The sequence below is a fragment of the Magnolia sinica genome, chromosome 12, assembly GCF_029962835.1.
Source record: "Magnolia sinica isolate HGM2019 chromosome 12, MsV1, whole genome shotgun sequence".
In the NCBI taxonomy this organism is placed as follows: Eukaryota; Viridiplantae; Streptophyta; class Magnoliopsida; order Magnoliales; family Magnoliaceae; genus Magnolia; species Magnolia sinica.
The window spans coordinates 60,775,537-60,788,705 of record NC_080584.1 but is presented as its reverse complement, the minus strand read 5'-3'; the positions used below and the strand labels follow the sequence as shown (position 1 = coordinate 60,788,705).

The 13,169-nt window shown below is 40.9% G+C and overlaps 1 protein-coding gene across 1 annotated transcript; it reads right to left on the bottom strand.

Annotated features, from left to right (window-relative positions):
- Positions 1 to 7,459: 7,459 nt before the first annotated feature.
- On the bottom strand, positions 7,460 to 12,948 carry LOC131220562 (transcription factor MYB1-like). The gene is made up of 3 exons (XM_058215408.1): positions 12,799 to 12,948; positions 12,259 to 12,388; positions 7,460 to 7,970 (listed from the first exon to the last, which is right to left on the bottom strand). Exons 1-3 carry the CDS (start codon positions 12,914 to 12,916, stop codon positions 7,499 to 7,501), a joined length of 720 nt encoding a protein of 239 aa, XP_058071391.1. The 5' UTR covers positions 12,917 to 12,948; the 3' UTR covers positions 7,460 to 7,498.
- Between the last annotated feature and the right edge of the window lie 221 nt (positions 12,949 to 13,169).

The window sequence follows — 13,169 nt, the reverse complement described above, 5'->3', positions numbered from 1 at the left end:
TGATATTTTTCAAATAAGGCAAGTTTACAGATAAGGCAGGTTGTATATCAACAACAAATGTGAAAAGACAATTTCCAAATACAATCACGGTACAAATCTAACATTTCCAAAAATAGAAATTTCCACATATGGCACGTTTTCCAATATAACATTAAATTGAGACGATTATCATAAGAGAATTTAAAAACATGCATAATCACAAGAATGAGCAAAAATTCCTTGTTAGTAAAACCATGATGTTGTCCAAGGACACATTAATGCATGATCCATAAAAGGGGTGTGCCATCACCTACAGGTACAAGTCATCGGTAACACTGGAGCCTTGTATCCCCAGTAAGTCATAACCCTTTGTCAATACAATACATGTCCAAACCGTGCCCCTTTATAAGTCTTGTCATGGTCATCCACCTGGATATCCACGGTGAGGGATTCGAACAAATCGGTCGAGCAAAAACTACTTGTTGTTACTATGAAGTGACATTCACACAATACGTCCGGGCCAAGGTAGGCCAAGAGGATCCAACTGGGATTTAAGGTTGTTTCAATCAAGGGTCTTCAAAGCCCTTCTAGTTGGAAACGGATTGGCTACTCCCCCGACACCAGCCAATGGCTGGTGGTCGGTGCTATGTGGGCCCCACCATGATGTATGTGTTTCATCCATGCCGTCCATATATTTTTACAGATCATTTTATGGTATGAGACCAAAAATGAGGTATATCCCAATCTCAAGTGGACCACATTACAGGAAATAGTGTTGAATGAGTGTCGACCATTAAAAATATTTTGGGGGCCATAAAAGTTTTGGATCAAGCTGATTTTTGTTTTTTTCCTTCATCTGGGCCTGTATGACCTAATCAACAGATTGGATGTCAAATAAACAACACAATAGGCCTTAGGAGGATTTTAATGGTGGATATCCAATCACTATTGTTTTCATGTGGTGTGGTCCACATGAGATTTATATCCCTCTCATTTTTGGTATCAAGCCCTAAAATGATCTTAAAAATGGATGAAACATATACATCATGGTGGGGCTTGTTGTAAGAAAAGTCTTCATCGCCTTCGACTGGTTGTAGGGATTGCTCGACCGATCGTAGGGTTCATCTGGACCGGTCGTGGCCCGCTCGACTCAAAGTCCAGCAAGCTCACCTTTTGGTGTCCGGGCTGCTCGATCGGTCGTGGGGATTGCTTGACCGGTCGTAGGGGTCCCTCGACCAGTCGTAGACTCGGCTCGACTAGTCGTGGTGACACAAATTCATTTCCGGATTTGATGCGGACTGCGGAAATTTGAGTCAATGCGAAAGGGAAAGTTGCCTAAACTATAAATAGGTGTCCCTAGGGCTTTTCTAGGGTATGAAAAATAATTCTAAAGCTTTCTAAAGGAGTTCTAGGGTTATCAAAGAGTGTAGCAAGGGTGAGATTCGAGGTTGTTCGAATCAGGTAAGTCCTCTCTCTTGTAATTTCTTTTCATAGTGGATTTTTGTCACTTTGTGCCGTAGTTTTTGCCCGTAAGGATTTTTCACGTTAAAACTTTGTGTTCTTCAGTGATTGCTTGTTACTATTGAATTGCTATCCTAGATCTAAATCTGTGTGATTCCGCAGCACAAATCCCCAACAAGTGGTATCAGAGACAGGTTTTTATGGGTAATGACAATGCCTGTAATGTTGTGGCTATTGGTACGGTTAACATCAAGATGTTTGATGGGATGGAGCATACCTTGACTAACGTCAGGCACGTTCCTGACATGAAGAAAGTCTGATTTCTCTCGGTGCACTCGAGGCTAAAGGGTGCAAGTTCACCGGTATTGATGGCGTCCTTAAAGTTTTAAAAGGGGCACTCGTAGTTATGAGAGCGCAGAGGCACGGAAACCTTTACAGGTTGATTGGGAGCACTTCGGCAGGTGGAGCGGCAACAACTATTGCGGACTCCACGTCTCTACGTATGTGGCATGCTCGTCTGGGCCACATGAGCGAGCGAGGCATGAAGGTACTTTCTGATCGATGCTTGATTCCAGCTTTTAAAAATTCTGATTTAGATATATGCGAAAATTATATATATGGTAAACAATCCAGACGGTATTTTAAATTTGGAAAACATGTTTGTAAGGGAGTGTTTAATTATGTGCACTCTGACGTATGGGGGTCATTGTCAGAAGTTTCCATTGGGGGGTCATTATGATTTGTTTCATTCATTAACGATTACTCTAAGAAAATTTGGGTTTACTTCATGAAACTTAAATCCGAAGTCTTCACCATATTCAAGTAATGGAAGGCAATGGTGGAAAAACAGTCAGAGCGAAAAATAGAGGTTTTAAGGATTGACAATGGTGAAAAATTTATTTCCACCGGGTTTAATGATTATTGCAAGGATGAAGGGATCATCAAGCACAACACAGTGTGGTGCACGCCCGAGCAAAACGGTGTGGCTGAGCGAATGAATCAGACTCTCTTGGAGAGGGCTAGATGCATGTTAAGTAATGTTACGTTGGGCAAAGACCTATGGACTAAGGCCGTTAACACGACTTGTTATTTGGTAAACCGATCTCCTTCAACGGCAATTGAATGTAAAATCCTAGAGGAAGTATGGAGTGGTCAGAAAATCAATTATTCAAATCTACGCATATTTGGTTGTGATGCTTACGCTCATGTACCGTCAGTGGAGAGAGATAAGCTAGACCATAGAGCCAAAAAGTACATCTTTGTTGGCTATGAAATTGGTGTGAAAGGTTACAGGTTATTCGACAAGGTCACATGCAAGGTTATCACTAGCCGTGACGTCGAATTCGATGAAGCTCCATATTTTGCAAGAATGAACAAAAGGAGCAAGAGGAACCAGAAAGGGTGATCGTAGACGTCCAGATTGACACAGATAATACTCAGGCAGAGACAGATGCGAAGACAAAGGTACAGGGTCAGATAGAGCAGCCACCTGTGAGAAGGAACCCACCGCGTGATCGCATGTTACCGACAACATACAAGGACGATTCTAATATTGCATATGCCCTCATTACAAATGAGGGGGACCCGTCTACTATTCAGGAGGCTCTTGATGAGCCTGATGCAGAAAAGTGGAAGGCAGCTATGGACAATGAGATGAACTCATTGCACAAAATTCACACATGGGAGCTAGTGGAGCTTCCTGTGGGCCGAAAAGCGATCGAATGTAAGTGGTTATTCAAAAGGAAATAGGATGGATACAAAGCAAGGTTGGTAGCAAAGGGTTATGCTCAGAGAGAAGGAATCGACTTCACATAGATATTCGCGTCAGTGGTTAAGCAGGTATCTATTAGATTTATGTTGGCGCTGGTTGCCCAATACGATCTCGAGCTAGAACAGATGGATGTGAAGACTGCATTCCTGCATGGAGAATTGAAAGGGCAGATCTACATGAAGTAACCAGAGGGCTACGAAGTTAAAGGGGCAGAGAAAAAGGTTTGCAGGTTAATGAGGTAGTTGTACGGCCTGAAACAGTCGCCTAGGCAGTGGTATAAAAAATTTGATTCTTTCATGATGAGTCAGAAATTTACTCGAAGTGAATACGATCACTGTGTTTATTACAAGACACTGAGTGATAGAAAGTTCATCATCCTAATATTGTATGTTGATGATATGTTGATCACCTGTCATGATATGTTTGAAATCAATGTACTGAAGACTCAGTATCAGGGACATTCAAGATGAAAGATCTAGGGGCTGCAAAGAGAGTTCTTGGCATAGATATTCATAGAGATAGGAAGAGGAGCAGACTTTGGTTATCACAGGCAAAATACCTTGAAAAAGTATTGATCAAGTATGGGATGGATCAGGCAAAGTTGGTGAGCATTTCTCACACGGCTCACTTCAAGCTTTCCTCAGAACAATGTTCTAAATCTAATGAGGAAAAGCAGATTATGTCTCATGTGCCCTATTCGAATGCGGTTGGTAGTTTAATATATATCATGGTCTGTACGAGACTGAATATTTCACAGGCTGTCGATGTTTTAAGCAGATATATGTCAAACCCTGGTAGCTAACATTGGGAAGCGGTGAAATGGCTACTTCGATACATTCGAGGTACGAAAGACTACGTCTTAACTTTTGAAAAGATAGGAACATAGTTGGTAGAGTATGTAGATTCTGATTACGCAGGCAGTATAGATTTCAGGAAGTCTACTTTAGGATACTCGTTTGTACTAGCAGGTGGAGCAATCAGTTGGATGTCGAAGCTTCAGTCCGTGGTGGCTCTTTCCACGACCAAAGCAGAATATATGGTAGTGACAGAAGCTTTTAAAGAAGGTGTTTGGCTCAGATGCATGATAAATCAGTTAGGACTTCAGCAGGAGGCCTTGCCTATTAACTGTGAAAGTGAGAGCGCTATCAATTTGACTAAAAATTCTATTTATCACTCACGTATTAAACACATTGATGTTCATCACCACTTTATCCGACAGGTATTTGAGGAAGAAGGCGTCACATTGGAAAAGATTCACACCAGTGTGAATCCAGTAGACATGCTCACCAAGGTCGTTCCTACAGAGAAGTTCAAGTTCTGTGCAACTTCTCTAGGCTTGGCGATGACGTAAAAGAAGGACGGAGTGTACATGAGAAGCATTGATTAAAGCTATGATGTGATGAAGAGATAAGAGAAGAAATCAAGGAGCTAAACGGTTGAAGGTTGAAGACTTGGTGGAGATTGTTGTCAGAAAAGTCTTCACCGCCTTCGACCGGTAATAGGGATTGGCTCGACTGGTCATAGGGGTCATCTCGACCAGTCGTGGCCCGCTCGACTCAAAGTCTAGCAAGCTCAACTTTTGGTGTCCGGGCCGCTCGATCGGTCGTGGGGATTGCTCGACCGGTCGTGGGGGTCCCTCGACCAGTTGTGGACTTACTCGACTAGTCGTGGTTATGCAGATTCGTTTCCGGATTTGATGCGGACTGCGAAAATTTGAGTCGGTACGAAAGGGGAAGTTGCCTAAACTATAAATAGGTGTCCCTAGGGCTTTTCTAGGGTATGGTAAATAATTCTAAAGCTTTCTAAAGGGGTTCTAGGGTTATCAAAGGGTGTAGCAAGGGTGAGATTCGAGGTTGTTCGAATCGGGTAAGTCCTCTCTCTTGTAATTTCTTTTCATAGTGGATTTCTGTCGCTGTGCCGTGGTTTTTTCCCGTAAGGGTTTTCCACGTTAAAACTTTGTGTTATTCAGTGATTGCTTGTTACTATTGAATTGCTATCTTAGATCTAGATCTGTGTGATTCCGCGACACAAATCCCCAACAGGGCCCACAAAGCATCGACCACCAGCCGCGGGGCTGGTGTCAGGGGGAGTAGCCAATCCGTTTCCCTTCTAGTTAGCTTTCCGAGACTTTCAACTCGAGGGACAATGTATCATCCTATTCTTTGCCGCAGTCACGGGAACCCATGATCAGGTTCTCCACAAAGAAGCTTACCAAAAATAACATTCCAAAATACTTTTTAAAACTAATATTTTGATAAATATATTGCCCATGCAAGAGCCATTCCAAAGTGTGCTTTTCATAAGTACATTTTTCCATTCCAAAGATTAAATGCCTGACATTTGAAACTTTGTGTGGGCCAAAGAAGTTTTGGATCAAGATCATTTTTGTGTATGTAGGTTATTCAATTAGCAATAACCTAATAAATAGTTTGGATGGTATAAAAACATCTTAGTCCGGTCTAGCAAAGTTTCAACTGTAGACATTTCCATTCAGGCTTTTTCATGTCACATGGCCCACCTGAGTTTTGGATTTCCCTGGTTTTTGAAATCATGTCCATTTAGAAACTGATGGATGGAGTGGATTTCTCACCAGCATCTACGTGGCCCCATATAGCTTCCAACCACACGGACTTTCTATGGGTAGAGGGCACAGACATTTCACGTCCATGGGCTGAAGGGCCCCACATAAAGGACAATTAACAATGATGGTGGCCTCATATGATGGATGACCTACATCAGGGTGGGCCCCACATAGTGGATGGTCCATATCAAAGGTGCCCCTTAATAATGAATTGTCCACATCCAAGGTGGGCCTCACACTATATATGGACGACACACTTTAAAGGGTCGGCCCAAACAAATGACGATCCACATGAAAGGTGGGCTCCACATGATGGATGATCGACATCCAATGTCTGACATGATGGATGGCTCACATATGAGGTAAGAGGCATGAAAGGGCGAGCTTGTTTGAGATGAAGTTGTTACAAGTTTTAAAAATGACATAACTATCCTTTTTTTAAAAATATCTTATTTGAATTTTTATTTTTTTATTTTTGACAAATATGCTTAGCTTAAGAAGGTGGTTTTACCAATCAAGCTTATTATAAAACAAGTGTTACAACAAAAATATTAATTCTCTAGCTCTCATTAGAGTAGCTCTTACTGAATTAAATAAGAAAAACCATATGGGCTCTAATACTAGTAGAAACGAATTCATTTTAAGTACCACCCAAACAGTTGCCTTCCAATTGCACCCAAAACTCATGTGGACCGTGCCACACGAAACAATGAAGATTGAATGCGCAACATTGGAAACTTTGTGGGGGCTAGAGAAATTTTGGATCATGATCATTTTTGTGTCCGTAGTTTATTCATATGGTAAACCTTATGAATGGTTTGGATGGGATAAAAACATAATGATCGGCTCCAGGAAGGTTTTAAAGGTGGACATTTTCATGCTAGCTTTTTCATGTCATATGGTCCACCTAAGTTTTGGATTTGCCTGATTTTTGGCATCATGCCTCACCCTGAGATTTAGAAAATAATGGATGGAGTAGATTTCTCATGGGAATTTATGTGGGCCCCACATAACTTCCGGCCACAGGAACTTCCTATGGGTGGAGGGCACAGGCATTACACATCCCCGGACAGTGGACACTAAAGGCCCCACATGAAGGACAATTAACAATGATGGTGGCCCCCACACAATGGATTGCCTATATCAAAGTGGGCCTCCCATGATGGATGATCCATGTTAAAGGTTGGCCCCTAATGATGAATGGCCCACATCCAAGCGGGCCTCGCATGATGGACAGCCCACTTTGAAGGGTTGGCCCACACAATGATTATCCACATCGAAGGTGGGCTCCACATAATAGACGATATACATCTAATGTCGAACATGATAGATGGCTCACATCCTAGGTGAGAGCCATGAAGGGGCATGCTTATTTGAGACAGCGCTGTTGTGAGTTTTAAAAAAGACATCAAGAATCTTTAGAAAAACAGCTTTTATTATTTTACAAAAGCACTCATACACACACGACATGAGTACTCAATCCCATGATCTCACTGTTGAAAGAGAGTCTATCTACCACTGAGCCATGGAGCTGAGCCTATCATAAAACAAGTTCTACCAAAAAGTTCTATTTCTCTAGCTCTGAAAAATGATATATATATATATATATATTCTTCTTTTTTTTTAAAAGGTATATATATATATATATTCTTCTTTTTTTTAAAAAGGCCATATGAGCTCTAATACCAGTAGGGATGAATTGATTTTTAAGTGTCAACCAAACAATTGCCCTCCAATTGCACCCAAAGGCTTGGGTCCAAAATCAAGTCATCCCATTCTTGACTGTCCCCAGCAAAAGTGCTATTTTCATCTCTTATTCCTTCCGCGTCTCCATTGTCAATGGCAGGGATTACTAATAGCTCTCTCATTGCATCTGCACTGCCCAAGGGCCCATTCTCTCCTTCCTTTTCGAACAAACCTTTCCACCATATTGCATCATTGTCCGGAGCTAACAGTGGCTCGCCACCCTCTTCTTTTCTTCTAGAGGCTTCAAGATTCCCAGAAGTAATCAAACTCTTGGAGAGTCTCCTGGGTTGTGGCTTTAGGACTTTGGCATAGCTAGCTTTTGCAGTCTCCCGCTTATCGTGGGAAGTAACCTTTTTACTCAAGTGTGAGTTCCAATAGTTCTTTATGTCATTAGCTGTCCTTCCTGGAATTCTACCTGCAATCAACGACCATCTGACAAAAAATAGAACATGGCAAAAAGGATTGGCTATACCCCCTGCCACCAGCCAATGGCTGGTGGTTGAGGCTCTGTGGGCCCCACCATGATGTATGTGTTTCATCCATGCCATCCATCTATTTTTATAGATGATTTTATGGCATGTGACCAAAAATGGCGTATATTCCAATCTAAATTGGACCACATTATAGGAAACATTGTTGAATGAACATCGACCATTAAAAACTTTTTGGGGGCCATAAAAGTTTTAGATCAAGCTGATCTTTGTTTTTTTCCCTTCATCTAGGTCTGTATGACCAAATCAATAGATTGGATGCCAAATAAACAGTATAGTGGTCCTTAGGAGGATTTTAATGGTGGATATCCAATCACTATTGTTTTCCTGTGGTGTGGTTAGAGTTGTACACGAACCAGGCTAGCCCGATTAACTCGCTCGACTCGGGCTGAAAAAGCTCGACTCGGCTCGACCTAGAACTGAGTTCGGGTCGGGACGGGCCATTTTCTTCGGCCCGAAACTGAGTTCAAACCGAGTTCAAATAGGTTCCAGTTTGGCCCGACTCGACCCGAAACCCGACTCGACCTATATATATATATCTATATATATATATATATATATATATATATATATATATATATATATATATATATATATATATATATATATATATATATCATAAATTCTTACCCAGTTACCTTAACCATTTACAGCAATCCAGGCCGTCCAAATCGTGGGTCCCTTTGTAGATGGACTAAAGTTTCAAAAATTTATGACAAAAGCCCTTCCCAAAAATCAAGGCCGTTCAAGTTACCTGTCAAAGCCCTTCCCATGGAGTAGATGAAGCAAAGTCAAAAAATCAAGGCCATCCAAATTGTGGGTCCGAAACTGGCCCGAATTCGACTGATTGCTGACTGGGCCGGGCCGGGTTGAGCCCAGTTCGCCTCGGTTCGGCCCGATGTACACCCGTGTGGTGCACCTGAGATTTATATCCCTCTCATTTTTTGGATCAAATCATAAAATGATCTGTAAAATGAAACACATACATCATGGTGGGGCCCACAGAGCACCGACCACCAACCACGAGGCTGGTGGCAGGGGAAGTAGACAATCCGTTTACCATTTTAGTTAGATATCTTTCACAGAGAAAAGAGGTGGGTCTTTTTTTTCTTTTTTTCATTTTTTTGAATTTTAAAAAAAATGACTTACTATGTGAATCGAATGACTTTACATGCATGCACTGTTCGAGTTGTCGGTATCACTACAAGTTTCGCTGGCCGGAGATAAAGATCTAATATCGTTATTGCTAATAATATCGTCGATAACGAGAAATGCAGGGAAAAAGGGGGTAACATGGAGAAAATGGTAGAATTTTTTAGTGAAACTTCAGGACATGCCTAAATACACATATTTACATAATCAGAAATGAAAAATTTATAAAAAGAATGTATTAAATTAGAAGTTTCCATTTAATAGGGGACAAAAGGAATGTGTTGTTGTAAGAAATCACTCAAATAGTAATTAAAATGAAATTTATATCTATCTCATTCTTTTTGTAATGCCATAAAACAATCTCTAAAAATGGTTGGATGGTATGGATACAACACATGCATCATAGTGGGGTCCATAGAGTTTGGTGACATCACTTCAGTAACGATTTGGCTACGGACGTTGTTGGTATCCAATCCATGCCCGTTTCAATTGCAAGGCGTTCAATGGCAGGGCGATCAATATTCCTAATTAGCGAGATACGAATTTCCTTCCTGCGCTGGAAACTTAGGTGGGGCTCACTGTGATGTTTGTGAAAAATCCTTCCCATCCATCCATTTTGTGAGTTCATTTTAGGACATGTTGCCAAAAATGAACCGTATATCTAAAGCTCAAGTGAGCCGAAAACGTGATAATTAAATGTCCACATTTGAAATATTCATGGGGCCACAGAAGTTTTGATTCATGCTAATATTTTTGTTTTCAGTTCATCCCAATAGGAATGACGTTATTAACAGTATGGATGACATCTAAACATCATTGTTGAACCTAGGAAGGTTTCAACTGTAGAAATTTCCCTAATCACATTTTCCTTAAGTACGGCTCACTTGAGCTTTCGATATGGTTCATTTTTGGCAACATATCCTAAAATGAAATCACAAAACGGATGGACGGGGAGGATTTCTCAAAAACATCATAGTGGGCCCCACTTGAGTTTGCAATGCAGGTATGTACAGGGAAAGGCTTTCGCAGGAAATCCACGTCCCTGATCCGCGCCCATCCGCTACGGAAATGGATTGGCTACTCCCCCTACCGTGCTCTGTGGGCCCCACCATTAGGTATGTATTTCATCTATGCCGCTCATCTATTTTTATAGATCATTTTATGGTATGAGAAAAAAATGAGGTATATCCCAATCTCAATTGGACCACATTACAGGAAATAGTGTTTAATGAACTTTGACCATTAAAAACTTTTTGGGGGCCATAAAGGTTTCGAAACAAACTGATCTTTGCTTTTTCCCTTCATTTGGGTCTGGATGACCTAATTAACAGATTGGATGTCAAATAAACAGTACGGTGGGCCTTAGGAGGATTTAAATGGTGGATATCCAATCAATACTGTTTTCCCGTGGTGTGGTCCACCTGAGTTTTAGATCTACTTCATTTTTGGATCAAGCTCTAAAATGATATTTAAAAATTAATGGACAACATGGATACAACAGATGCATCATGGTGGGGACCATAGAGCACTAACCTGCGCCGTAAATCGCCAAACCTGATGGAAGCTGATTACGTATTGAGTAACTTAGTACGTTAAGTGTACTGGGTAAACTCTGTGGGGTCCACCATGATTTATGTATTTTATCTACTCCGTCCATCCATTTTAACAGATAATTTTAGGTCTTGAGCCTAAAAACAAAGTATATTCAAACCTCAAGTGGACCACACCATAGGAAATAGTATGAATTGAACATCTACCGTTGAAAATTTTTGGGGGCTACAAAAGTTTTGGATCAAACTTCTATCTGGGGGCCTTAGAAAGGTTTTAACAGTGAAAGTCATTATTCCAACTGTTTCCAATGGTATGGTCCACTTGATCTTTTGGTACGCTTAAATTTTTGTCTCAACCCCTAAAATAAGATGGAAAAATGGATGGACCGCATGGATAGACCAGATACATTTGCGGTGGGCCCAACAGAGTGTACTCAGTACGATAAGAGCATACTAAGTAACTAAGTATGCAATCCGATTTCACGCCCGGTCCCCAATTTACGTTAAAACCCCGAAAATCCCTCTCCCCATCCAAATTTTTCAAAAATTCATCTCCTTCCTACCAATTTCTCTAGATTTTCAACCCGAAAATCCCTCTCCCTCATCCCAAATTTGAAAAAAAAAACCTCTATTTTCCAACAAGATCTCGGCCCACAAGCCGATTCTTTTCTGGAGAAGTTGCCAGAGGATTTTTCGACGGAAAAAATAAAAAAATAAAAAAATTTGGAGTTGAATGTTACCGGAAAGTTGTCGATCTGCACTCAACAACCGTGAATTCACGTCTTCAAACAGATCCGGGCGAAAAAGAGGTATATATTTTTTTGTGATTTTATCGCTAACAACATTCCCCTTTTATCGATAAAGGTGGGTTGTTGACTACAGTTTCTACTCGTGGTTGGTGGGAATAACAGTGAAATATCGGTGAGATTTTGAAAATACCGACAATCCGATATTATCGGTGAGATTATCGGCAATACTTAGAACCGAAATGAATAAATGGGGTTTCAGTGTCGCTAGTGCAGCGACACCGATATTATCAGCGGTATTTCGATAATATCGCCGACGATTTAAACACTGCATACATGATATCTATCCCATCCATCACGTACAATACTGCTTGTTCGGCCTTGATCCCAAAAAACTCAGGCTCATTCAATACTTAGGTGGGCCACCAAATAGGGAATTATATGTACCCGAAACGTCTAAATTCATGTGGTATTGCTTAACCGAGTGTTGGAATAGCGTGATTTTTGGAGAATGCTAGCTTTCATCCCAATTGTTTCCTGTGGTCTGGCCTACCTAAAGCTGGATAGTCATGATTTCTGGGTTACAAGGTGAAAGAGAGTTAGAATACTTGATGAACGGGTTAGGTCTCACGAATGTCACATGGTCAGGCTAGTGCAGTCCTCATAAATATTTATGAAAGTAGGGTTTTCAAAGTACACGAATCCTGAAACCTTTTTGATACCTAAGATAAAAGGAAGATGGTTTTCTATTACATGAAGAAGAATATGAATTTCAACTTACCTATTACCCACAAGCTTATGGATCCTGATGATGAGATCAATTTCATCCACAGCAAACTCTCCTCGCTTAATGTTTGAAGTGAGATAGTTCAACCATCTCAATCTGCAGCTTTTACGACACCGATTGAGGCCTTCAAATTTGACAGAAGAGGAATGTAGTTACTTTGTTACTCTCAGTAATTAAGAGAAAGGAAAATATGCAAATAGTCAACTAACTTCTACATCTAAAGATGGTGGCAGAAATTTGATTTCATTTCAAATGGGATTTTCAAAAATCCACATTCAAAATGGACCTGAATCCTCTACAACACTTATTCTAGGAAGCGCGTAAATCACTCCATACTCAGGGGCGTACCATGTTCAAAATGTTCCCACCTGATGAACTGCATGGATTTTATGAATACAATACAATACAATACAATATAGTTCACCCCCACAAAGCTTGGGTGACCATTCTGGTAGCTTCCCATCAATCAACTTCACTAATTGGGAGTTATGTGAAGGTCTGTGAAAATGATTGTAGCTATTTTCTATCACTTACCTGCTCTTTGAGGAACTAGATTCCACTTCCCTTCCCCATACTTTTCAATGCATTTCCTCAGCAGAAGATCTTCTTCTTGGGTCCATGCACCCTTTCGAACTCCTAGCTGTCGACCCATAAATGCTCGCCTTCTTTACAAACCCCAACAGACGATTTATGCTCGCCTTCTTTACAAACCCCAACAGACGATTTTAATAATGTTCATTGAGTGCAGATCCTCTGTTTCCTGGAGTCAGGAACTCCCTGACTCCAGCGTTTTCATTGGTCAACGTCACTGTAAGTGCCACGTCATCAGATTTTTTAAATATATTTAAAAAAGTACATTTAATAAGAACAATAAGGGAGACGTTAAACGGAAGCGGTTTGCGTGC

Bases quoted from the DNA above. Each gene is read 5' to 3' on its own strand.
- LOC131220562 (XM_058215408.1), bottom strand. From the start codon at position 12,916: ATGGGTCGACAGCTAGGAGTTCGAAAGGGTGCATGGACCCAAGAAGAA. The intron at 12,389-12,798 runs GTAAGTGATAGA...TCAAATTTGAAG, and splicing joins TCTAGTTCCTCAAAGAGCAG to GCCTCAATCGGTGTCGTAAA. The intron at 7,971-12,258 runs GTAAGTTGAAAT...ATTTTTTGTCAG, and splicing joins CATAAGCTTGTGGGTAATAG to ATGGTCGTTGATTGCAGGTA.